General features: G+C 41.0%; 1 protein-coding gene across 1 annotated transcript; it reads right to left on the reverse strand.

Moving 5' to 3' along the window:
- Positions 1-248: 248 nt before the first annotated feature.
- On the reverse strand, positions 249-22,733 carry ANKRD1 (ankyrin repeat domain 1). Its single transcript, XM_085605320.1, has 9 exons — positions 22,636-22,733; positions 21,660-21,839; positions 18,532-18,669; positions 18,321-18,428; positions 11,501-11,599; positions 7,017-7,115; positions 6,502-6,600; positions 5,709-5,807; positions 249-1,323 (listed from the first exon to the last, which is right to left on the reverse strand). The coding sequence occupies exons 1-9, from the start codon at positions 22,657-22,659 to the stop codon at positions 1,213-1,215; spliced, it is 957 nt and encodes a 318-aa protein (XP_085461446.1). The 5' UTR covers positions 22,660-22,733; the 3' UTR covers positions 249-1,212.
- Positions 22,734-26,343: the final 3,610 nt, after the last annotated feature.

The following is a 26,343-nucleotide window of genomic DNA, read 5'->3' on the forward strand; positions in this document are numbered from 1 at the left end:
TATTAGAAAGTAGACTGCCACACATAAATGCCTTTACAAATAATTGTCTTTCTGTATCTAGATTTAATTTTAATAGAGAATACATATGGCGTATGGCAATTTGCATATGTTTCAGCTGTTGGGTGCATTTTTGAGGGACAAGTACGACAAGCACTGCATATAACAAGAACATGGGCATGCTGACTTTCTGTGGGCAGTAATGAATGTGCCATTACATTGAGCATCATTTAACACACTGAAACACAATGTAGAAAGAGCCAATCAATTTATTTAATTTTTAAATACAGACCATTATTACAAAATGTACAGATATTGCAATTAAACTGTACAAAAATACATCACTCCTTTGGCTTACGTTGACAGCAGGATTCGGTGCAATGCCTACCACAGCCATAGTGTGGTTCTTTTCTCCAATGCCCTGCTTTGACTTCCATTACTAACCTGTCCACGTGGTCCTTAACATTTATCTTTAGAATCTAATCTCCTTTCTCAAAAACATTCCCAAGTAAGATTTCAGACTCTAGTGAAACATCTCTTCTCTTCGTGTCTCTTATGCCACTTACTTGAACAATAAAGGTAAGGCAGGTACTGCTGTCGGTACGTGAAATTTTTAGTATTATATACTTGTGCATCACACAAAGAAGCCCCAGCTACCAATGCCAGCTTTAAAACTCACTACTGTCTCACAGTCGAAGGACAGCATTTGCAGAAATATTATCCAGCTAAGTTCGATTTACAAGAAATTGATATTAAAACATGAATCAGAAAGTTCTTTTCCATTGAAAAAGCCGTGCAGTGCTATTGGCTGATTTAAACAACAAATTTGAAAATGAGTAAAACGCAGTTTTAATGACTTTTCGGTTACAAAGTTACGGGTGAACCTTTGTAGAGCATTACTTAAAACGAAAACCCCCCGAAATAAATAAATAAATATAAATTCATAAATTAAGCCACTTTACGTGAATGTGGTGGAATATTTAATGTTCTCAATAAGGTCAGTCTTAATCAAGACAATCAACCACACATCTTTGCCAAACACTGTAAAGTGTAAATGGTGACAACTGCTATAAGATTTATAAATTGAATGTTGTTTCTCATTTTTTTTCTTGTATGTTGGATTATGGTTGTGGTTGTATTCTCGAGTTTGTGGTTGATCTGATGCAAAACACAAAATCAATCAGGAATCGATTTAAAGTGCTTGAGTGACTTTCTTCAGAAAGTGTCTATATGGGAGCTTTTGTATGGTTTGTCTTGAAGTCCATTGAGAATTTCCTTGGTTCCATTCTGCCACTGAAGAACCAGCTCCATAGGAGTTTTCTCTGCCTGTTGTGAACAAATGGAGAGAAACGGTTATATTGAAGATCACGGTGGATAAAAAAGATTTTCAAGGTTTCATATTCCATGTTTTATTTGCACGTAGAACTGGCAATGCACTCTTTGTTCACCCAGTATAGTATTTTATTGTTTGATTAATTAAATCATTACAACCCCCATATAAGAATCAAAACTTAAAAACATTAGAAAATATTTCTCACTAAGTTCCTCCCATCATTCTCAATAAAAATGAGGCACAAAATTAGTAATATAAAAGTTTTCCTCTAGGACAGGGTAACCTTTGCTTAAATATAACCACATGGCGGCATAGTTTCAATAAATACAGTTAATAAAAATAGAGGTTACTTCTAAAAGCAACAGGTAAGCCACCAAACTTGAGAGAGCATCTCAAAGTTAATGTAAAATTCAGAGTAACATCAGTCAATAGTCAATGACAAGTCATTGATGTTGCGTCCTTTCCTTTCCTTTTTTTAAATTTTTTTTTTTTTTTAATGAATTTAAGTTCCATGTTGTGAGGCTGGGGCTGGGTGCACTGGTTTTTCTGATGAACAGCTTCAAAGATGTACCATTGTTATATCCACCTGTGTTTGTTTCCTAGTTTTGACACAGGGCCTGGGATTTACTGATTAAGCTTGTGATATGCAAGATGGTAAAAGAGTGTAAGGCTAATGTTTAAAGCTGTGTTCTCCGGGTTCAATGCCGCGATGATACCCTGCCTACAAGACCGTACTCCCAATCTGTTCCACTCAGGTCTCAGTTGTTGTATAGATGCCTATGGGATATTATATGGTCCAGAACAGGAAAGCTTGCAGTTAATGTCACGGGAAAATGTCTGACCTTCAGAAACGTCTCAAAACAGCTGAAAGTGATTTGTTTTAAAATGTTGCATCTTTCAACTATATATGACTTTTGGGTGTGGATCATCATTGTTAGAGCTAAAATAAGCATGTTTAGCATCATTTTCATGCTCTAAAAGAGATTAAACACAAGGTTCTGAGGGTGAGTAACAGAAAAAGAAAATGGCCTATTTGGTGACTTTGAGGCCTTATAAAGTCTTTAATCACTATCGGGTGTGAAATAAACATTGGGCATCATGTAACAATCTAAGTACCGGAAGACCTAGTTGACGGGTAAGGATTGGTCTTTACCCTGTCTATATTAGCCAAATAACTAGCATTTAATAAGAAAATGAACATTTAATTGGCCAATGACATACCTTGTAGCTTTGAATAAGTTAATACTTTATATTGTTGGAATACTGCAAGTCACTTGGTATTGTGCCTCATTATAGTCACAGAACTTGCAATATTTTAATAACTAACAGTGGGGGCTCTTTCTTCCATGTAGACAGTGATGTGCAAAGCTATAGAAGTCAAGATTGGCTATTTGCTGGATAATGCCACTGATGATCACAGTTCGTATTGTTCTGTAGGGATGATAAAAGAATGCCAGGTGCTTATTACACTCATAACAAAGCTGAGTGATATACGGGAAGAGTATAGAATACACGTTGCTATTGGCTCAAATACTTTTCTAATATACAGGAATGCAACAAGCACATGGGATCTGTGGCAGGAGGTCTTGTATGTAGGCCTACATGTCAAGCATTTGTCATGATTGCAAAAGGGCTCTACAAAATAAGGATATTTTGTCAAATTTACTTTCTAAATAGAAGTCTATTCTGTTAAGTGCTCATTCAGCAGAGAAGGGACTTCTTGACACTGGCAACATTAAACCAACTCAGTGGGACTCATTTTATTGAGCACAAAAGGATGAAAATTTGAACCTGGGACTACAAGGTTAAAGACAGGATTCATAGTGGACATGCCATTCCACTAAGCCATGAGCATAGCTCCTATATGGGGTGTCACCCCCTACCCCCAATAAATGATTTACTGATTTGGTATATGGGTCTGGGATCTCTGAGTGGGCATACTACTGCCTGTATTGTTTTCAGGGATGGTCTGTTCTCCAGGCAAATTGAGGATGGGCTCAGAATATTCTCTTGTATGGACCCAAAATAGGCAACATAATCATGACTTTCAGATTTATAGTTTTATAGTTACATAATGTACTTCCCTTTTGTGTTACTAGACGTAAGCGTGAACCCTTTCCACTGCCTTGTGGTAACAGGAGTCTGAAGACCTCTCAGGCACCACCAGCCGCATGAGGTCATCGAGTTTAAAAAAGGAGCAAGATCACTTGCAGACGCCTTGCTGGTGAACCACTGACTGTACATAGCATCCCATTCAAAAGACTTACTGTCATTTGCAAGCACCGCTTTTAACTGCTGACACTTGCAAGGTGACAAAAATAACCGTGGCAAAGAACCAGCCGTACTTGTCAAGTGAAGAAATCTGTGTGAAATCCTGGCCACCTTTCCACAGCACTGATGTAACTATTATTTCCTAACATGGATTGGTCTCTTGAGCCGTTCTTGGGCATATTGATGTATTTCCTGCCTTTTGAATCACATTTGCATTGAAGAAGATAAACTATATTAATGCAACATTGTGTCATATATATAGCAGCGATACTCTAGATCTGCTCACCTCAAATGTCTGCTTTTCTATCAAAGTATTTAAGCATGGGATTAGCACAGTGTCATCCACGCCGAGATAGAAAAGGACAAAGTCTTTTGCCATTTCTACAGCAAAGTCTTTAAGCATAGGACTAGCAAGTGCTGTCCATACTGAGCTGTAAAATGACAAAAGCCATTTACCACTCCAGGCACATTATTACAGCATTGAATTGGTAAAATACCAACCAAGCCAACCTGAAATGAGTAAAAGCAAACCCTGACACAGTGTTTCGCTCTCATTAGAGCTCTTCAGAGAGGTATAGCTTTGTCCAGACACAAGGGAGCACCTAGTACAAGTCAAAACAATACCCTTTCAGGCATAGAGTGACGAATAAATTATGCAAAAAAAGAAGCAGAGAACTCTGGGTAGTTCTAAAGTTTAGTTTTTTTAAACATTTTCAGAATTGTATGCTGAACGGTTCCTAGCCGATGAACACAGGCAGGGATTCATTTACTTAATTATTTAATACGTTTTGGAAGGGACACGCTGGAAGTTTCCGCGTTGAGCGTACGTTTCTTCATTTTCTTACTACCGCCCCTCTATAAACTCTGCTAATATGTTTGCCCTGAACTATGTAATTGGGCTGATATACATTACACCTTATTTTTTCAGGTGTTGGTGCCGCCCTCTAGACTTTGGAGCCAGTGAGCCCGATTCTCTTACTTCATAGCCCTCATTGTAGGGCTCAATATGATAAATACACGGACCGCGTCGGCCTTAACATTGATTGTAATTTCCTTGCCTCTCGTTTGCTTCACAATTAGTGTTTTACTTTAATTCTAGGTGCCCTTCCCCTAACACAGTCCTGAGGAAGACCCCCGTGTAAGGTGTTAAACGACCTAAAATTAATCTTAGGGTCGAAACGACGACCCTTTTTCCTTTGAGCCAGCCCCCTGAAACAACAGAGATTGCTTGACTGTGTTTCCTCTGTGTGGTCTAGCTATTGAATTATATGAACATTTCATGTACTCTTGGCAAAATAATTAGGCCATAATTGATTGCTTTGTCATTTGAACTTGGCATTATTTGCTTGCAAGATTTCCATATTCCCTTCACACACTTTTATCCTCACGAGAATCACCTACCTCCTTTTCCCCTGTCCTTTTGGGCACTTAGTATGTACAAATTTGAATTTTTATATATGTATAATGTATTCCTGTAATGAAGCAGTGTGATTAAATAACACTAGCTACTCATCATTGTTATGTATTGGTGTTAATTCTGTGTGACTACAACGTTTTATGTATTGTCTGGTTAAATATTGTTTGCTGGGACCATTCTGTATTGTACTATCAAATTGTATAAAGCTCAATACCACTCCATTGAATGCACTAATCTGCCAGGGGAAAATGTGGGAAGAATAGAATTGCATACTACTGCCAGCAGTGCATCAAATTTTCAGCAACTAACATGTTAATAAAGCAGTAGGTTTTTACCACACGTGTAAGGAACATAGAACTGGTCCAATCCAATTCTATGACACTTGTTGTGCCCATGCCTTGCCCGTACTACAGAGAGTGAGTGGTTGCTGCTCCTGGTTTTTACAGCTGGCAGTATTTACCATTTAGGATGGGCAATGAGATGGCTGCCTTTCTCTCATGAAACCCCTTGTATGCAAACAGACCCTATGTTTCAATGGGAAAGGAAACATCAGAGAAATATGAAAACATGTATCTACCTAAGGTTTTATGCTGTGCACTGAAGTGACATCAAGCCTTTCACACGGATTACAGACAGAGGGAACTGTCATGTCGCATATATTTCTAGATGATATTTAGAAGTAAAACTTACGTCATTTCTGATTGTTAGGTTAGCCCCGTAAGTAATCAGCAGCCTCATCATTTTGTATCGATTTAGTCTCACCCCATCATGCATCGGCGTGTCTCCTTCCTGAAAAGACAAAGCACGCGGTCACACCTGGTTCTTCGTGCATCACACTGGCTCTGCTGAACACAGTGCTTAATTTGAGCCGGAGCTTTCCGGTGCTAAGCACCGGCACTTAATTTGTTTCCGATGCTCGGCACCAGCACCCAATTGTCAACACCATAATTAAAACAATCTACACATGGTGGCGCTGCTCATCTAATTTAGAGATGAGCAGAACAACTGTAGTTTGGAAATACAATATACATTAAAATAATGCTTATACCTGCCTCCCCAGCCATTCCTTTAGCTTTGGGGGCCTGGAATAATCTGAACTGTCGCATTTACATGCGAGAGAGATGGTTAGTAGCTGTTTTGGCAGCGATGACGAGCAATGGGTGGTGCAAGCTGCAGTGGCCTCCTGGTCAGAGCCCTGGCACTTAATATTTTACAAATTAAGCACTGGCTGAACACATGGGTGAATAACATTACTACAAGAATTCAGGGCTGGGTAAAAGATGGTGACATCTTGGAAGGGTGCAGCATATGAAGCTATAAATAATACATCCTAAAGCAATAATCTTGTGCTAGAGCCAGGGCTAAAAATAAGAGGGTGTCTGGTGTCTTATTTGAGTGACGCAATGACACACAAGTGGAGAAGATTTCCATCACACGAGCAATGGAAATAGAGGCTACTGTAAAGTGTATTCGGGTTACTCACTCTGTCTTTGGCGTTCAGGTCGGCTTCGCAGGCAATAAGATGCTCGCCACACTCGTACTGCCCCGTCCTGACAGCCACGTGCAACGGAGTACTGAGCAACTGCGTTTTAGGATAGAGTGTGCAAATAAATTAGTTTTATGCATGCAATTAAAATTAAAATAAAAACATTACACTAGTAACATTCGTATGCAAGTCAAATTAGCAATGAACTGTTTCAAAATATATTTCATATTTTATACGTAAAAGCAGAATTTCCACACGTTGTAATCCACAAGTAAGGCTTCCGCAATAAACTATATTATTGTGAAATGTTTGCCAGGTTTGGTCAATTAAAAGAAAGTCATAGCTTCCCATCAAAATTTGCAAAAAGAAAAACTACTTGGGTGAAATAATGTTGTTTACGAAGTTAGACTGAATGAATACGCTGGCAAATATTGGCTCGGATAGTGCTTCTAATGCACTGTGCCTTTCAAAACCTATCCCCGAAATATTAGCCTTCAGGGCGCACGTCATACCTTGTCTCGGGCATTTATGTGTGCTCCCTTGTTCAATAAAAGCTTCAGAGCGTCCAAACTCCCACCTCGGCAAGCCCAGTGAACAGCGGTAGATTCCAGCTGAAATAAAAAAGGAAGAAAAGTTTACAAAGAGATGTAATTGTTTTTCATGATATCTTCATAAGCCAATGCACACTTCTTGAAGTAATTTTGAAAAAAAAGTTTATTCTTTGCAACCAGTTTCAAGCTTGCGATACTAAGAGTAGAGCCCTCAAAATATCCTCCAAGTAAAGGCGAGTCCCATTTCTGAAAACGCGTGATATTTTACCAATAAGTGAATCCTGCACTCACCTACTTTATTAAAGCCAGCGGAACATCTTGTCTATCCAAATGGATTTGAGATTTTGGATTGTAATGCTGCTGCGGGATTGTATTAGGGACCACATCAGGAAATTCAGGAGACCATATTGAACTATCTTGGTTTCTTACATGTTAACCACTGAATCAACTGATGTGATTGGTTCACACATGCTGTATGCAGAGAAACTGTAAACATCTCCACAATCTGCTTCAGCCAAGGAGCAAACATCTTTCTACCTCTTGGCTAAACGTGCCCCGCACCAGTGGTGTCCAGTATGGTACTGGGGTGGTGGGCGGAGGGGGTGGGGGTCGAGGGAGGAGGGAAAAATATAAAGAAAATTTTTAATTAATTTACCTGGGCTGCATTCTCTCCCACATTGTCTCTCCTCCTCTCCTCAACAAGGAAGCAACCAGGCCCCCTTAAGCCAGCGTTGTGATTGGTTCACCATAGCTAATCAAAATGCTGCAATGTAGTGTTGTGATTTGTCTGATTACCATGGCGCTCAGACGCGGAACAGGAGCCTCTGCATGTTCTCCACCCAGGCTGTAATGCAGCCTGGGTGGAGAACATACCAAGTGCGCATGGCTGTTATGCCGGGCCAAGACAGCAGGCCAAACCGTTATGTGCACTTTAGAGTGCAGCAACCACTCCTCCTCCCCAACGTCCAGGGAGCCAAGCCCCGCCCTAACCTGGTGGATACTAAAAATAAAATGATAACAACTCCTGTTATTATCATTTTCTTTTACACTGCTCCGATGCTCCGAGAGCAGTGGGGTAACACTCCTCCACCTTAGTGGAGGGGCCGCCACTGTCCCACACCACTAGCATTGAGCATGTGGTCAGTTGTATTTCTGCAGGGATCACAATTACAAGTACCGGTGGTGCAATATTGATTGCACCCACTAGTGACTGGGTGCATCGGTGCAACAAAGGCCAAAACTTGCGATTTTCTTCTGTTAATTTTTGGAACATTTGCCGAAATTTAACACGGCAAAAGGCCCACTGAGGATCATGACATGCAGATCATGGTGCTGAAAGCACCAAAAGCAGCATATTTCGCCACATTTTTGGGGGCAACACTTTTAATCTTCATATTTATTGCACTCAGTAAATTCTGAACGGCCAAGGCATTGGATTGTAAATAACACAGCCACCACCAGGGCACTTGTAATGAAGGCCAAATTCTCTGATGCATTCTTTCTTATTAATACTGTTAAAACATCCATAATGACAAACCACCATTCTGAGCAATGTAATTCCCATCACCTGCTATTCTTTATCAGTGCTTAATTTGTAAAACGATAAGGGACAGTGCTCGCGGTCAGTGTCATCGAATATCGGTATATCAAATATCCAGAATGTGTATTCTTGATCCCACATCATGCCTCTTTAAAGCACCACCAGACACTCACTGCCACTTTATCACAATATTGCAGGTTCCTTTTCATCCCTGCTGTCTCTCTTTGTCACAGTTTTTCTCTATTTTGCTTCTTCAGTCTTTCTCCCTTTTGTGGCTTTCTCTTTCTTGCAGTAGATCAAAGACTGTTGAGGATAAATCAGTGCCAGTCCCCAATAATGACTGCCAGTGGGCTCCACCTGCAACCACTGGCTCAAATTACCCACTGCCCTCTATTATAAAATGCCTTGTAATATGGTGGTCTTTGGTCTCAACAACCCAGACCTACTAGCAGTTTATCTAAGCTAGACATGGCATGAAAACCACCACTGTTGCTATCTGGGATGACATTTTGGTTGCTCGTCAGTGAAGGCTCCCTGCTTCAAGCTTATTGGATGAAGTTGACACAATGTTGCATCCACTCTCCTGGGAAGGATGGAAGCTAGGTATCTCTAGTGCCACCAGCCCCGCATTGGACAGATTCACTTCAACACCCCTTTGCTGATGAGTCAGAAAATCGCAGGGACTGGGACCTCTTGAAACTAGCATCCTACACTAAGAACAGTAGGAATTTTTGGGGACTTGGTGAATAGGATTAAAGGCAGGGAATCACCACCTAACCCACTTCAATTTAGTAGTGTTTCTGGACCCGAATGGGTCTCCCATTTTAAAGTTATTCATCACTTAGAGCATAATGAGAGCCTTAATGGGCTGCTAAGGGGCAAACTAGTAGATTTACAGTCTTGAAAAACACTCTGCATGAGGTGCTCCTGGTCATTAGACAAAGCCCCAACGGGAAAGGGGTCCCGATGTCCCTTATTAGGTGTAACATCGAGATGTGAGATCCATTGTTAACAAATACTTTTAACAATGTGTTGGGTAGACAGATTCTCGAATCTTGGTCCCTCTCGATTATTGTGCCAATCTTTCAGAAAGGGTACCGTAATTCACCCAAGTGTTACCGCCTCATCTCCCTTATAGATAGTTTGATTAAAATCATTGGGCGATGATGTTTAATCGGTTACGATCCTGGACGGTCTTCTGCTCTTATCAATTTGGATTTCGAAAAGACCTGGGTATAGTGGAACAATATTTGAATTTGAATCAGATTATCAGAAAAGACACCATTGCAAAGCGATGTCCACTGTACCTGGCGTTTATGGATCTGTCAGCTGCCTTTGAATGTGTTAACAGAACCAAACTCTGGTTGCTTGCCATAGGGATGGCGGTGGCGCCAGTTAATTGTCTGCACTCCCTGCATGAGAATCTGGTGACAAGGGTCTGGTTTGGTAGGGCAGGTGAACTGTCTAATCCTTTCTCACTTGAACAGAGGGTCATCAAGGCTGCATTTTGGCCATTTTGTTTTTTGTGGTCTATATTACCAACCTGTGTCCCACTTTGGCGACCAGTGATATTCCAAGGATTAAACAAGCCTTAGTACCGGTACTGCTCTACGCAGATGACGAGGTACTCATGGCACACACCTCAGGAGCCTTACGATTGTTGATGAATTATTTTATATCCTTTCTGAGTGAGCTGAATCCGGTCACAAATTATTGCAAACCACACATCTTGGCTTACGGGCCAGGTAAAAAAACTTTGTGTGCGGTTAAGTGGAACTCCTTAGGAGGTTTAAACAATTTCAATTACTTGGGGATCACTTTTAGCAGTGTGGGGACATGGCACACACACAATATACATTCTTGCTTAAAGCTTAGCAGAGTAGGTGGATATATTTTTAACTTGCCTCTGAGGGCAGGAAGGGCAAAGTTTCCCCTATCCTTAACATCTACAAAGCACAGTGTGTCTTTGCGGCTTTTAATGGGGTGGGGGACTGGGGCTTCGGTAATACGGTTACCCTTCAGATAGAGTAAAACCACATCTGTAGAAGGATTGTGCATTTACCCCCTGCGAGCTCCCAATTTATTTTACATTTAGAGCTTTGGCTTACCTTAATTGCAAATCTGGCCAAATTGGCACCCCGTTTATTGTGGGTTAGGATGTGGTCTAATCCAGAGGCAAATCTGAATAGGGAAATCATCAGGGACAGCCTGAATTTAAATAAGAGACTTTCCATCCCGTGGTTGGCCTAGATACGTAAAGCCTGTGAAGCACTGAATATTTCAGTTTTGTTTGAGCCTCCACTCACAATTAGGAAATCCGATAAAATGATGGTTAAGTCACTGTTTGCAGATCCCTGTCACTCTCGGAGACTTGAGAACGAACTGAACAAGATGACTGTAAAAGCATATTGCGACTTACTTGAATCTGAACACACAGGGTTGTACCTCAAAATACCTTTGTCATGGGGAAGCAGCCTCTGTATTTTGATTTAGGGCAGGTTCCAAGGCTAGGCTTCTAACTTTCCCGAGTGTCAATGGCCTGGAGATAGCGGCAGAGGCTACCTGCCCTTGTGATGGTCATTCAGCCCAATCTACAATGCACTTTATGTCCTTTTGCATGTATTTTAGACCATATTTTAAATTATTTATTAAATCGATTTTAAAATCCAGAGGTTTTAGGAAGTGTAGGGATGCATTGTTTTACCGCCTTCTCTTAGGCTCAGATGAAGTATATTTCGTGGTCTTTGCCTTCTTAAAAGCTGCTGCAAGTTCCAGGAGAATAATGGAGGTTGGTTCTTAGGGCTAAGTGTGGGGGATGTTATTTATTTGATATGTTCGCTTATTTCATGCACGTTTTCTGGTTATTTATGTACCGGCTAAAGTAAGTATTGAAAAAATCACGTACCATATCTCTGAATTCTATCTTCGCTCCGGCCTCTATTAACTTTTCTACAATGGTCATGTGTCCTTCTGAGCATGCTCTGTGCAGTGCTGTACGTTTGTACTGAAAAAAATAGGTAGAAGACCCAAAAATGCATTAATATGTATTTCAAATGTATGCAACAATTATGATTGCATTATTTACATTGGACAGGCGTGAAATGTCCTACTATAATTCATATACTATTAACACAAAATAAGCAGTGCATATATTACTCAAGCCTTCACTTTTTGTATTTTACATTAGTCGTCGTTTTTAATTGATGTATGATTTCATGTGGATGTATGGAACAAACAATGCCTTGTTTTCTTCATAAGCACCGAGACAAAGAGTGCTGTACATCCACGTCTGTCTGTAAAAGAAATCTGTACAAGGGACGCATGTGCACATATGTTACATTGGGAATCCACTCATATCCCAATGCTGGTGTTCTGTGCTACAATCGGGCATATACCTCTCCAACCAAAGATCAAACGTGATTCATTCTCGCTCAGAAGTTACCTTTATTAACTCCGAGATTCATTAGTTAGTTTTCTTTCTCATATTTTAAAAGTCTTTCCGCTTTTTTAAAAATTAAAGCGTACACCTCATGGTCTTTAATTAAAAAAAAAAAAAGGGCAAAATTCTTAAAATATGAGAAAGAAAACTAATTAATGAATCTCGGAGTTAATAAAGGGTAACTTCTGAGCGAGAATGAATTACGTTTGATCTTTGGTTGGAGAGGTACCTCTTGTATTGCTGTTAGATTTGATTCCAGCCTCTCCATTCCTTAATTGAATCCCTCCTCCTTCTTTGTGACTTACAGTCGGGCATACCATCACAAGTGGCACTTGTTACAACACCCCTGGCAACATCACATCGATGGAAGGTCACAGAATGGTCCAGTGAGTGTGTGATACGCCACATGTTGTTTGTGTTCTCTGGATCAGTTACATGAATTGCACCTTTGCAAAGCAATTTTACACCAAAATTTGAACTAGTCCACTGGGGCAAAAAATGACACCACCGACGAACTAGGTACAAGAATGGCATTTTTGACCGGTCAGTAGGTTGATGGAAATGTCTCAGTAAGACTCCCCTGAACAGGTGCTTTCATCGCTTTCCCTTTCCCCATTTTGTTCTGATTCCATTCTCTGCTTTCTCCTTCACTTGACCTCTTCTCAAATCTTCTGTTCTCTTCTGCATCCTTATTGGTCTGATGTCCTTTTCTTCCTCATCTCTCTTTCCCTTTCCTAATTCCCTTTACTTCATCCACTCCTTGCTCTCCTCACAGCCAACCACTTCCTGTTTTCCATCCATTCACTTCCTCTTTATAATTACTTTTCACCTCTCCCATCTTCAATTAGAGTGAGCAGCTCATTCCATGTAATTTCGGACAGAGCTCCAGTCCTAGGCTTTGTGCATCAGCCTTCTGGATTCTGGGTGTTGTAGTCTTAATTTACTTCAATTGAACTAATTAAACTGACAGTTTATATTTGGAGATAATAATATTAAAATTGAATTCGTAGGAGATCTCATTTTCAATACTATGTGCCACCAAAGTGGACATATCCGCAATGTGTGAGTGTAAGAGTTTCGGTGCCTGGACGGCTATTCATAGCAGCATGAGTATCACCTAAGTAATGGCCTTGAGGCACGTACTGTTGGGTGTGAAGCCAACACAAGGCTGGGGGAAGATAAGTGGGAGGGGTTTGGGGGAGATCGTTGGTAACAGGGAGATAAGATGAGGCTCTTCCTTGAGGTATGGATTAATGTGGACGTAAAACACACAGCTTAACACAAGGTGTGCAAAAATGTACACCCTGAGTGTGCAGTCTTAGATCAGCCATATTTTATCTTGGTGTGGATAGATTCCAGGCTGCTGACCGTCCTCCAGTGTTATTACATATAAATAATCGAGCGTGTTGGTAGTTTTTGAATGAATAGTAAAAGGTGTCCTGTAGAAGCAGCATGTCTCTGTGCCTTCTTTTGGTGCATTTTTGCCCTGCAGTGAGGCATTCTAATCTCAATTTACCATTCGTGGTGTGCAAAGTTACATGGCTAGAAATGACTTCTTATGGCCTGTTTTCAACAGCCCAGTCTACCCACCTATTGCTCATATATGACGTTAGTTTGAGGGAACATGAAATCTCTCCCTCCCTTCACACATCCGCTGCCTCTGAAGGGCATTCTAACTTCTTCGAGCTCGTTCTATCCTTAGCTTGTTTGCTTAGCCTGGCATCTTCACTGCCAGCTGAATCAGGACAACTCAATCATTTCTATATTCATGGCCACTCATCAGGAGTCGCTGACAGGCTGCAGATAGAGAGAGCCGTAGATCTCATACAAGTATAAACCAGGCCGGCCATGTTGTACTGTGGCGACTCAGTTAGCCCGTACCCCAAAATAAGCACGAGGTTGTCCCTTAGTTCTTCATGGGTTTAGTGTTTCCCAATCGTTCTTCTTTTTAAGTGTGAACTGGAAATTTCATTTCAGCGAGGCTTCATTTGTATCTCTTTAGCTTATTTTGGGTGCCATTTTTAGGGTACACTGACTTCACGAAACGTCAAATAAGTAACGGTGAGGCCTGACAATCACTTTGAGGCTGTTATGTTGTCACTTGTCTGATGGGTGATTTAATAGGTGTGTTATGGTTTTTGTTTAACCTGCAGCTACTCACATGACAAGGCTGCAAGAATTAAAACCTATAACCCTCAGGTGAATTCTGTCCTGGCCACCGGGGTAGTGTGTCAGACTACATTACAGTCGGAGGAACAGCGGGGAATCTATTCTGGTAGAGCCACAGATCAGGCAGTTCCAGTCACTTCACATCTAACAGGACAATACATACAAGCACATACATGTTCAACTTTGTCAAATAGATGCAGAATCAGCTATTTTCCAGTTTTATCTGTATTGCCCCATATAACAAAATATATTGTGTCTACAAAATAATATCAGATAAATATTGATGCTACCAATATTCATGAATTAGATCGTGCCTGGCACATTGGGAAAAGCCTACCTTAAGCTTTTCATTGATCATGGGTACTGCAATGTGTCCAGGGTTGGCCTTTGCTAAGATTATAACACCCTGGGCGTGGGCAGAGACACATGTGCCACTCTTGCTGATGGTAGTGAATTAAATAAGACAGCGGGAGGTCCCTTTTGTGTTCACTGGTCAGTACCTGGATAATCAGCAGCGACTGGCCCTTGAACACAAACATCCCCGGACCTCCCCCAGCTCACCTAAATCACCAATAGCTTAGCTGCCTCACGGAGATGATGGTTTTGTTGATGTGTGCCAGCAAGCGTCACAGGGTGAGGGGAAGGCAAGGAAGGGGGCTAAAAGGGTCTTAAAAATATCACCCGCCGTATGATAATGAAGATGATAATGAAGGACAAAACCACTTTAAATGGTAAATCAAACAGAAACAAACAGGCAAGGGCAAGGACGAGGCTGGAGCAAGATGAGAAAGGTGCAGCTGTTGGCTTAAACTTCATGCATACACAAGACCGGGCCGTGCAGGTAAGAGCAGTGGGCTGGCGTGGGGGGGGGGGGGGGGGGAGTCGACAGACAACGATGAGGGAAAATAAAATAAAAGTGCAAGGTAAGTTGTTTTTTTGGTGAAAATAACATTTTCCCTTGTCACCTGTTGACTCCACCCACCCCGCCCTACTGCTCTTACCTGCACGAGCCACTCCTGTGCACACAGCTCCATGCGCCCCTCAGAAAATTAGTGCCCCGGGCCTGTGCCCAGCTCACACATGCTAAAGGCCAACTCTACATGTGTCCTTACCTTCTCTGCCCTTGAGTGAATCCCACCAGCCCTTTGCGTAGAGGCCCCGCCTCCTCACACACAAAATATGAGCATTTTTCATCTCCACTGCCATTCTTAGCATTGCGGGGATCTTCTAGACATCCATGGATCATGGTTTGGACAGTTTAGGTCACCAGTTCCATGAGGTTTTCAACAAAATTCATTCCTCGCCTTTCAGGCCCAATCATTTGGCACAGCCTTCCAGTTCTCCTGATAATGGGACATACTGCTGGATTCCAGGAAAGAACTCAAACCTTCATCTTCTCCCCTTAGTTCACTATACTCCTAACTTCGCCTCGCAGCACCATGACCTCCGTCCTTCATGTGCTACAACTGCATTGCTCTCCGTAATTGTGTTTAACCACCAAGTTAACGTAAACGTCTCCCTATACTTCTGCAATCCACAGAGCACAACACCTTAACCGTGACCTATAGAAAGCACGTGTAGCACCTGGGGCTTGGCCATATCTCTATACAAGACCTCATAGAGATGTGAAACTACCGTAGAAGTGCTCTGTCCCCGCAATTGATATGGAAGTATTTTTTGTATTCAGTGTAGCCTTATGGAATCTATGCAACACACAAACATAGTGCCAACAAGCACCTGAGAACTAGATCATGTGTTACACAATATTGGTAGCGCATACGCTGAACCATCCTCAATTGAAACTGAGGAAGAGCGACTCATTGACTACACAAACTCTAAATACTTGAGAAATATGCAGCCTTGTGATAGTGCACACCAAATTAAATTGTGGCTTTATAATGTGACCTTCTACGAAAGCAATTTCAACCATTGATTGTCCATTAGACAGTTGGCTGAACTTAAAGATGTATAAAAAAACACTTGTGTTGCCAGTATTCCCTATGGAGCTGTTTTTTGTATCTACAGAGTTTAGAATTGTGCAACTGAGAAATGCCTATTTAATCGTCATAGGAAGAATTATCATGTTATATGCATTTTGCACACTGATCTTTTCATAAAGCACTTTATTTTCTGAACAGTTTTATTCACATTTTCTTTTGTAACAGGATCAATGATTAATTGTTCTATCTATCACAGAAGAAACGTGTATGTGCCAAAGTGCATTTTCAGATATTTATCTTGTTTCCTTTTTGATTTTTGGAGGGAGTGAAAAGAGAAAGGATTGATGTTTACTGAATAGAATTGATTTTTACACATCTGGTCTATGTGAAATAATAATGGATTTTCTTTTGCCTATTGTTAAGCATCCACCTGCCTTCTACATTTCTCTGTCACACATCCTTGGGTTTAATCGTACTCTGGTAAAATTATAAAATACAATAAATAAATCCAGTTTACTTTGTGTGCTTTAAACACGTGTGAGATAAACAGAAATGTAAAAGTTCTTTTCCTATAGAAGCAGGAACAAAACTGATCTGCATATGACAGATCTCTGTTTAAAGCAGAACAGGGGGTGAAAAACAATGCTCTGGGATGCGGCTTGAGCAAACATCTGTGGCTGAGAATAATTCAAGCATTCCTTCCATCACTTTCTTGCTTGTTGTAGTAGATGACCTAAGTGCAATGGGTATTGCTAGATGTGGGACCCCTTCCTCTCTGTGCCATAGGACTCAACCTGTACTTGACTGATGAACCCCAAGTAGGATGAAACTAGTCTGGGGGTCCTAACTGTAGGAGACTGACTGTTCTAATGGAACAGAGCCTAGGTTGATTTTCATATGGCTGGTCTGTCTAGAGTGGCATGGTGGAAAAAAGCATTAACTCACACTACAGTCAACCCTGAGCACTGTTAGTTCAATGATAATCATAAGATGGATTCCATTGAGTCATGTTAGCAATAAGCTGAAGGGGGGTCGCACATTCCCAGTATTTCTGTCTCTAAGGTTATGTGCTGACGTGGTGAGACACTCACACATGGCGGTCAGCGATGCTGTCAGCCCACGTGTAAGCAACAGTAAATGACAGAAATCACACAAAAAAGAGACACTGTTACATAGGAAACATAAGCAAAGAAACATGTGGAATACACAGAGCTGGTGACAAATAGACTTGAGCAATGCACACATGGAGCTTCCACACGAGTAGCCATTGAGACTGAATGCTGTGTCAAATTGTAAATCTTGATAAAATGTGACCTTATCCTGAACAATGATCAAGGTGACTAGCTGACATGCTAATACACTTTGAGTCAGAGGGTTCAGAGCCAACATTAGCTTTCAAGCTGGGTTTTTCTGTGACTTTGGAAAAAAATCATAAGCTTCTTTTTGGCTAAGTGAATCATTCTGCCAAAGTGGTTTCAGTTGAACTAACTAGGTTGTGAAGATATTTATATATATTTCATATAATATAAATATATTTTTGCAGAAAACCTACTGAGAAAAATATGGATGTTTTCTGTAACCCAAGGGGCATATTTACAAGCCCCTATCGCCACCACAACGTTACTTTTCTCGACGTTCTGGTGGCGATAGGGGCTTCGCCTTATTCACAAGGTAGCGTTAAGCCTTTTCATGGTCTTTTTATGGGGCATGAAAGATTGGCCATGATCTCCACCCAGGCTGTAATGCAGCCTGGGTGGAGAACATGCAAAGTGCGTATGACTGTTTGGCCAGCCCGAGAGGCCGGCCAAACATTCATGCACACTTACGAGGGTGCCACCACTCCTTCCTCCTGTGCAACGTAGCCCCGCCCCTCAAGACTGCCCCAGCACAGCATAAAAAATTATAATAACATCTCGTTGTTATCTTTATTTATTTTTCCTTTTTTGCCGTGCCTTAAGGCAGTGGGGCGACGCTCCTCCGCCTTAGTGGAGGAGCCGCCCTATTACTGCATGATGACTGCCACATCCACAGACTGACCAGCTCTTCTTGTAAACTATATTAATATTCCTAAACTGAGGCAAAGCGAGTGAACATCTTTGCATACAAAGTAAGTACATTTTATTCACTTAGAACAATGATTAGCGGGAACAGGACGACCTTGTATAATCTGAAAGTACCTCGTCGCATGCGTTAGGATCCCCTCCGTCTGACAGGAACTTTTCCACTACTGGAAGCTTATTTTCCAAGGCAGCTTTCAAGAATGTGACCACGTCCACAGATTCCGTCTGAGGAAGGATGAAATACGTGAATAAATATCTCGTCATGAATAGTTCTTTGAATGTCAACACTGCAATGCAGCCCAGAGGCTGCTTGAAACGAGACACTTACTATCACTTCCGGCTCCGGTTCTTTCTCCACAGGCACTTTAACCTTCTTGCATTTTTTCCTTTTTTTGAGTGTAATAATAGTTTGAAGATCGTCTAGGTTCTCAAGTTTTGGTCTCTGCTCGAGTTTCTTCTTTATGAGCTGAAAGGCACATACATTGAAGTCAATATGACAGGCGTATTTGTGGCACACTCTTTTGTTGGTTTTTGAAGGAAAACAGCAGATTTTCTTTTCTTTTCACAAAAATATTGCAGCTGCATTCCTCTTCCGACTGCCCTAAGCCCCTTTTCTATGTCTAATTCTTTCCACATGCACAAATACTCACCTAATTTATGATAGTCTAGCATTAAGCTGTTAACCCCCTCCCGCTCTCCTTTAATTTACAGACCCCCATCTACCATCCGGCCTCCATGATGTACAAGTAAAACCTCCTTTACTTTCTCCTCCTTGTCACGCTCAGTATAAGGCCTCCTTCTGCCATATTTGCCAATTACTTCCACAAAAAATCTTACAGTGAGTTAAAAACCATTGGTCATCAGCTTCGAAGGGGAATGGGTTTTTTTCTTGGAACATTTACTCAATTTGAGAATTATTCCTGCTTTGCATACAGAATGTTGCCATTCAAGTGCATTTATAAATCTGTGTAGTACTCAATGTTTCAATCTATTTACTTGAAAGTTTAGGGTTTACTCATACATTTTTATGTATCGTAATTCTTTGAAATAATGAAAACTTATATTCACTATGGGTGAGTGTGGTTGGCACGAGTTGCCTCGTGGGTGCACATCTGTGTGTGTGCCTTTTTGTCTGAGTATCTGAATGGCACTGGGTGGGTCTTGAGTAGCTGATAACTTGCAAAAGTGATTGGCTACTTGACTAATAAACGGAGCACGCATACATATTATGATAATTTTAGGAACAGTGGTACTTGGACTTACATGCCTCGTTTATTAGGCAATTGGTTTTGATAATAATAGCCGCCTTTTAGTTTGGCGTAATATTGACTGTTCAACACTATTAAAATCCCCTAGGTACATCAGATTTCCGTCTGCGTTGAAAATTACTTTCTCCAATATAAATTGGTGGAAAATCCAGAATGTTATGTTAAAAGTTAGAATTTGTGATGCACAGATTCAAGCATTTTTTTTTAATTTTCTGACACAATCACCGATTTTCTTTTCCAATAGACTGTTGAAAATTAATATACTGTTCCACGTGTAAACTCTGAGTTTTTGGGAATACGAGAGAATAACCATTGACAGTAATTATTCTACAGTCTAGTAACAGTTTTTGCTTGCTTTGTGATATGCTACAAAGATGTAAAAGTGCCCAGTTTTAAAATGTTATCTTTTTTAAGTCACCATACCTATTTATGGATGTATATACAATATTTAAAGATCATCAATTACGATTAGGTTTTTTTACACTAATCAGCCATCGTGAACTACAGCTGTGACACTGAGGTAAATACACAGATATACAACTAGTAAGGTATTTGTTAGGATTAAGGAAAGGTACAAACGTTTTTACGGCACTACTAGGGTAGGCTTTATTTAAAAAATAACCTTATAATCTTTAGGAATCTCACAAAGTTTGCAAAGTTGAAAAAAACAAATTTCTGATTAAACCTTAAGTTAAATGTAGAGTGCGGACAAAAAATATGTTTAATGGTAGAATTTTCCCACAAAAAAAAAGTTTTGCAAGAAAATGCTTTACAAAACGTATTTTTGCACAGAAAACGTATTCTGCAACTTAAGCTCAGCACCTCGGAAATATTTACAAATTGCATGAAGCGCACCATATTTACCCAATCTAGAAATCCCTGGCATTTATTTTAATCATAATTTAATCATGAAATATATATAGATATACTAAATCCCAAAACTGACTTTGATTTGATTAATTCTCTGTTTAAGATCATTTTCATTGCAACTAGCTCGCTGTCTGACATGCAGGTACAGTAAAGGCCTTCCCTCCCATGCTAGAAACATAGCAAAAGTCTCCATTTTAGACATAGTGTTATCTACTGTTTTCCTCTTTTTCAGAGCTTGTTCACAATTATTTCTCTGCTCTTGAATTCTTTTTAGATTTCTTTTGCTTTGTCTACATCATTTGTATCTCAGGCTGATTCATTTGTCATTCTTCAAACCAGAAAAAACAGCATCCACTGTGAACGTCAGACTCATTATAATCAGGAAAGCACTGCTTTTTAGTAGAGATTAGAAAATCAGGGCTCAGGGACGAAGTTGTTCATTTGTGCCACTGTGTGCAGAGCGCTCAAGCTCTGGCTTTCACCAAATTGCACAAAGTCTGTGACGCACAATAGAACCACACCAGCAGCAATGCACTATACAAATATCAGTACAATGACCTACTCTGATAGTGGGAGTGATATTGCTTTTAAGGAACATATATTCCTTTTACGACCGCCTAAAGACCATCTGTGATCACTAATCAGGTGCTTACATTCAGTAGACTTCCCATATCCAACATTAAGGCACATATTTTTATTTAAAGACTGTCAAAAGGTACATACATGTACCTGCTTCAAAGCTTGTCTCACATCACCTCAACTAGTAGAAAGTCTGTGTTTTAGGACACATTCTCAGACAGGGTGGCAAAGCAGAATTGCTCTCAGTGCCCTGCTTGTGGGCAAAACATTTTCGCGCAGTGTTGAATCATAGCACACTACAATTACAAACACCCAAGTGCAAAGTCCTGCCAGGTCTGCTGGAGGAGAGGCAAGATGGCGTCTATTGCAGTTTCAGTGGTCTACTGTGGTAGCCTCTGAAAGGTCTATTCTCAACAATATGGGGGGACTTGAGAAGCATGTTTACAAGGCAGCCAAGCTAAAAAGCAAATGAACCACTCTGAAGTCCAACATCCTGGGAGGGGCTTGTTTACCTGTGGCAATGTAGGGCTTCAATAGCAGAAGGTCCTGATTATGTACTCCCAGACTATCAGAAAGCAACATTTCACAACATAGCCAGATGTGTCATCTCTCTAGAGAGGTAAGTACATGTAGACTGTCAGACAGTGTTTATGAGCGTGTGTTTAATAACAAAATGTTTCCCTTGTGCATGGTGTTTTTAGTGAAGCTACAAAAGTCAAGCACAATTTTGCCGCCATACCTCGGCCTTTAGTTGTTTCTCGTCTTTGGAACTGGTCTTTTCCAGGGATGGCCAAGATTTGCGAAGGGGTTTCAAATCGTCCTGTTTCTCTAAAGTTACAGCACTTTCGTATTCCCCATTTTCAAGGCCACCTGGGAGGAACTCCTGTGTTTCTGAGTTTTCGTTCTTCTTTCCTGTGACCTGCAGACCAGAAGAGTTATCATGAGTTGAGGTACACAGAAGTTAAAACAAAGCTGGGCCCTGGCCCTCTACTCAAAGATCAAACTTTTTAAAATGGAAATGCTGGGGACTCTCTTTGGTGCAGTCCAGTATCTTAATATGATGGAGACACGCCCATCTCCAAGGACCTCTTCTGAGCCCAGTGGATTTAATAGGTGAATTTGAGAGATACATACATTTAAAGAAGGCAACGTACAAGTTAACATGGATTAATACAGCACATGCTCTATGCTTTAGACACATATGTTTACTTTAAAATCATAAACAACTAAATAATTGTTTTGCAAAGAATGGAAAGAAGTCACGATTTGATTTGGGTGCTCTACGGTCTCACATTTTAAATGTTTACTTCAAATCCAGACAGCATTGTTTTTTTGTTAAATGGTGAATGAATTATTTTAAATTATTTTAAACTTCTCGAGGAAGTGTTCAACAAACTGAATTAAATACACAGTACCTATTAGTTCGGCTTACAGTTTGCTTTTCACCTTCTTTGAGGGAAATATTCGCTCGCACGCCTAGATTTTATTTTTGGAAGACAGGAAGTATGCATCTCATACATTACCTGACCAACATTAGAAATCTAAGTTGTACAGCTTTAGAAAAAATAAACCTCACAGGGTTGGTTGTGCAAAGTTGAGTAACCAATTGTCGCTTTCATAATAGTAAATATTAAGGTAAAAGTCTGAGCTAAAATATTTTGTTTTCTTCTTTAAAAAAGTGAAGTGTTTCTGCCATAAAACTAGGCCGCACCTACCAGTTCTTCCACTTTCAGCATCATGATTGCCAGATGTTGTTGCCCGTGTTCCTCCGCGCAGAAGAATCCCCCCTAAGTGGCCAAGTCCGATCTTCTGTGGGCAGCCGAGTCTGCGGACTTTTATATATGTGTGAGGCCTCTGGCAGAGTGAGGTAATATTCCTTCCTGGGACAGCGCGCGCTGCCGGCCGGGCTCGGCCTCTGCGGTGGGACTCTGCTCATTCCAGACATGTTAAGTTGCCAGATCTAATGTCCCATCTGGAGACAGTGAGTTTAGGGGGCGGGAGGGGCCGGCAGAAAAAAAAAAGATGACACGACCCTCCAGCCTCACCAGACTGAATATTTGAATTGGTATGAAATGTGAGCCTTTCATTCCACTGGCAGTGACAGAGGGCCTCAGCAATGCCACCCATTCCGCCCAGCACATGCCCTGGAGGGACAGCTGTGTGGGGGTAACGTACCGCATCTATTTGCTGACTTTCAGATCAGGAGAAGCTGCCGCAAAAGGTAAACGGGCACGCACTTGTGGTCACGTCTTTCTGATAAACAGGCACGAGCTGGCATTCTGACTGTCTATGTCTGTTTGGATTCTATTAATGGGCATGAACACGACAGCAGAGCAGGGGCGTAGCTTCAGTTTTTTGGGGGGTGTAACACCCCCATAATAAATGTATTTTCTGATAAATAGTTGGGTACAAGTGCTTTCATTTGGGTTCTGTGATATGTCAGTCGGATTTCTCCAGAGATGTTTACAAAAAAAAAACATACAAAAACGCACACATGCTCTCTCCCTCTCTGTTTTGAAAGTCCTCAGAATATTGGTAATTTAACAAAATGTATTTTCTCTCTCAGTACTTTCACCAATCCGCGTGCCTCTCCCTTTGCATTGTCCCTAAGGTGCCCTCTGATGTGCCCTACTGGTCATATAATATATTGAAACATTATATATGCCAGTCTGATTGTCAGAAAATCTGCAGTTCACCCCCCCCCTCCCCCCCATTTTGCTGACCAAGCTACTTCCCTGAGCAGGAGAGGTGGACAGAGGCTGAGGTGTTTAGCTGGTGCTAAAAAGACAGTAGCGCGACAAGTTCATTGCAAGAAGCTACAGCCTACGGCATAAATTTAGAGTGCCCTTTGTCAATGGTTATAAACAAGTTAGCACCTTGTGAAAACACTATCCTAGTAGGAGCCATGCCAATACCAAGAAATGGGCCTTGGCTACTTCATCGCCTTGGCGTTACCAGTATTGGGGGTTCTGGAAAATCTTAGGGCGGGGAAATAATAGGGATTACAAGTTTTGGGGGGAATAATATGCAGGAATCAGTGTTTCTGCGCCAATTCTCTCATGTCTTTCCCTGGTCTTTCCCACAGAGATAATCGCTTGTAAGCAGCTCTCTTCATTATTCCTCGCTTCAAACCAGTACCTTAAAGTTACCGAAAAATGATGTGCAGCACTTAATAAAATTACTATATAAAGAAATACATGGTGAATGAATGTATATGATGTCCTGTAAGTTTCCTTTATTTTAAGAGGATCTGATACGAAATAAAAGTCTCAATAGTGTAGAATACTTTACGGTACACTTTCTTCATTTCTCAAGCGGAGATAGATTCCAGTATCATTTAAGTACCAAGGGACTGATTCACAAACGTCTAGGGTAAAGCACAGATTAAGGAAATGGGTATGACATTTCCTGTACATCATGCACAGAGAAGTATATCAATAACTTGTTTAGAATATATATATGCGATAAAGTACTCCCTAAGTGTCCATGTCAGATCGTGGGCTCACAAGTCAGTTGTTTGACTTATTTCAAGCATTCCTCCCATTGCCTTTTGTGTGCTTGCTATAATGCCCTAAGTGGCCTAGGGTATGCCCAGACATGAGTCCCTTGCTCATTGTGCCACCTGACACAAGCTATACCCAGCTGAAGAGCTCCAACCAGGGTGAAACAGGTCTTGTGTAGCTTCTGTTCTGGTTCAGGGAGAATCTGGACTGGCAGTTTGGGCTGGACTGTTCCTAATGACGCAGGGTCAAGGCTGATTTGCATATGGCTGGGTCCAAACTCAGGTGTCATTGTGGGCAAAAGAACAATGGGTTGGATTGGTGCCCCCAGCGATTGCCAGTGGTTAGAATTATTGCAAGCATTCCACCCATCCATCCCCTTTTGTGTGTTTGAGATAAAGTATCCACATTCACCCATGGCGTAAACTGCTTAAATTGTTGGTTTCGTGCTCTTTCATGTTCATTGCAGGCAAGGAGAACAAATGAAGAATCTGTAGTGCCAAATTAAACACACCTAAAATTAAGTGTGAATTTTTCCAAAAAATGATATTAAAATCTGGTTAATGCACCTCAGAACATAAGGAAGAGTGCAGAGATACTATCTTTTCTGTAATGATTAATAGCGTGGAAAAAAAGATTGCTATAAATATCTATTTCCTCGTTTTTTATTTGGAAAAATAAATGACAAGAAGTACAAGCCAGTTCCCGATTTGTTCTTTTAAACTGCAGGTGTTTTTATGCTCTGTGACCTGCCCCTCAGCCTGGCTGCTGGCTCCGCAGTAGCCATTGTGACCTCAGGAGTCAACTGTAATAAGTTATTACAATTGAGAAGCTACATCATAGCTTTATTACAGGTGACTAGAGATGTCACAAGTCAGCTGTAATAAGGAAATTTGAGACAGGCTTTCTACGGGAATTGCAGGCTCCCATGTGTTATACAGCCGGACCTCTGTCAACTGCAGCCACTGTAAATTAGTTATTTCTGTTATCAAGTCAAATTTAAAGGAATTCAGTTTGCCAACCTAAGAAGGACGGATGGCTGAGTCATTCTAGGTGGGATTCCAACAAATGTTTTGCAGATCACTGCAAAAGTCAGTGATGAGCGTTTAACTCCCTGAGCCATTCTGCTGGTATGGCACACGCAGATAGAGCAACATTCATCTAGATATCCATGCACACAACAGTGACTGAGAGGCAGGGCATGGAGAAGCATGCATTATGACTGAGAAGTTAAGGGAGAATAGGAAAGGCAGAGCAAGGGGAAGTATGGAGAAGATGGGGATGATATAGGGGAAATAGACAAGGAATGAGAGAGGAGAAGAAAATCAAAAACACAAGGAGGATGGGGAACAGGGATGTGGAGGACTACTTCTTGAAAAGCCCAAAGCACATCACCAACACCAAATAGGAACAGTGATGGCACAATGTCACTTTCCACGAAATTCCATAAAGTAGACGGACAGCCCATCACGTCTCCCTCCTATCTGGCTTACATATTTTAATTGTTTTTGCTATGGATGTTGCTATAATATCATGGACTCTTACAATAGAAGCTGACATAATTTTATTGTTGAGCATTTTATCTGTATATAAATTGAGTTGACGCATTTATCGCCATATTCGTTTAGTCCAGTTGATGGTTCAGTATTTGCAAGTACGGTTTTATTTTTTTAATTTAGAATAAAATCTGCGATCAGATACTATAAAAATCCTAGTACCTGACCGTTCATGGGAGGGGCTTCACAACAGGGCTTGCACACTAGAAGTCATGCCAGTTTGCAGCGACAACAAGCGTTAGTGAGTGGCTGCTCCGGGAGCAGTGCAGAGAAGTTACCTTCAACATTGCTTTGTTCATCATTGCTGGGCAAGAGCTGTGATAAGGAATTGCTAAATAGCTATTTGTTACTGAGAGAAGGTATGCTG

This window comes from Triturus cristatus, chromosome 1_2, assembly GCF_964204655.1.
Source record: "Triturus cristatus chromosome 1_2, aTriCri1.1, whole genome shotgun sequence".
NCBI classification, from domain to species: domain Eukaryota; kingdom Metazoa; phylum Chordata; class Amphibia; order Caudata; family Salamandridae; genus Triturus; species Triturus cristatus.

Excerpts from the sequence above, each read along its gene's own strand:
- ANKRD1 (XM_085605320.1), bottom strand. The coding sequence starts at position 22,659 with ATGATGCTGAAAGTGGAAGAACTG. Across the intron at positions 18,429-18,531 it reads AACCGGAGCCGGAAGTGATA|ACGGAATCTGTGGACGTGGT; the intron begins GTAAGTGTCTCG and ends ATCCTTCCTCAG. Across the intron at positions 7,116-11,500 it reads AGATAGAATTCAGAGATATG|CTGGAATCTACCGCTGTTCA; the intron begins GTACGTGATTTT and ends TTTTTATTTCAG.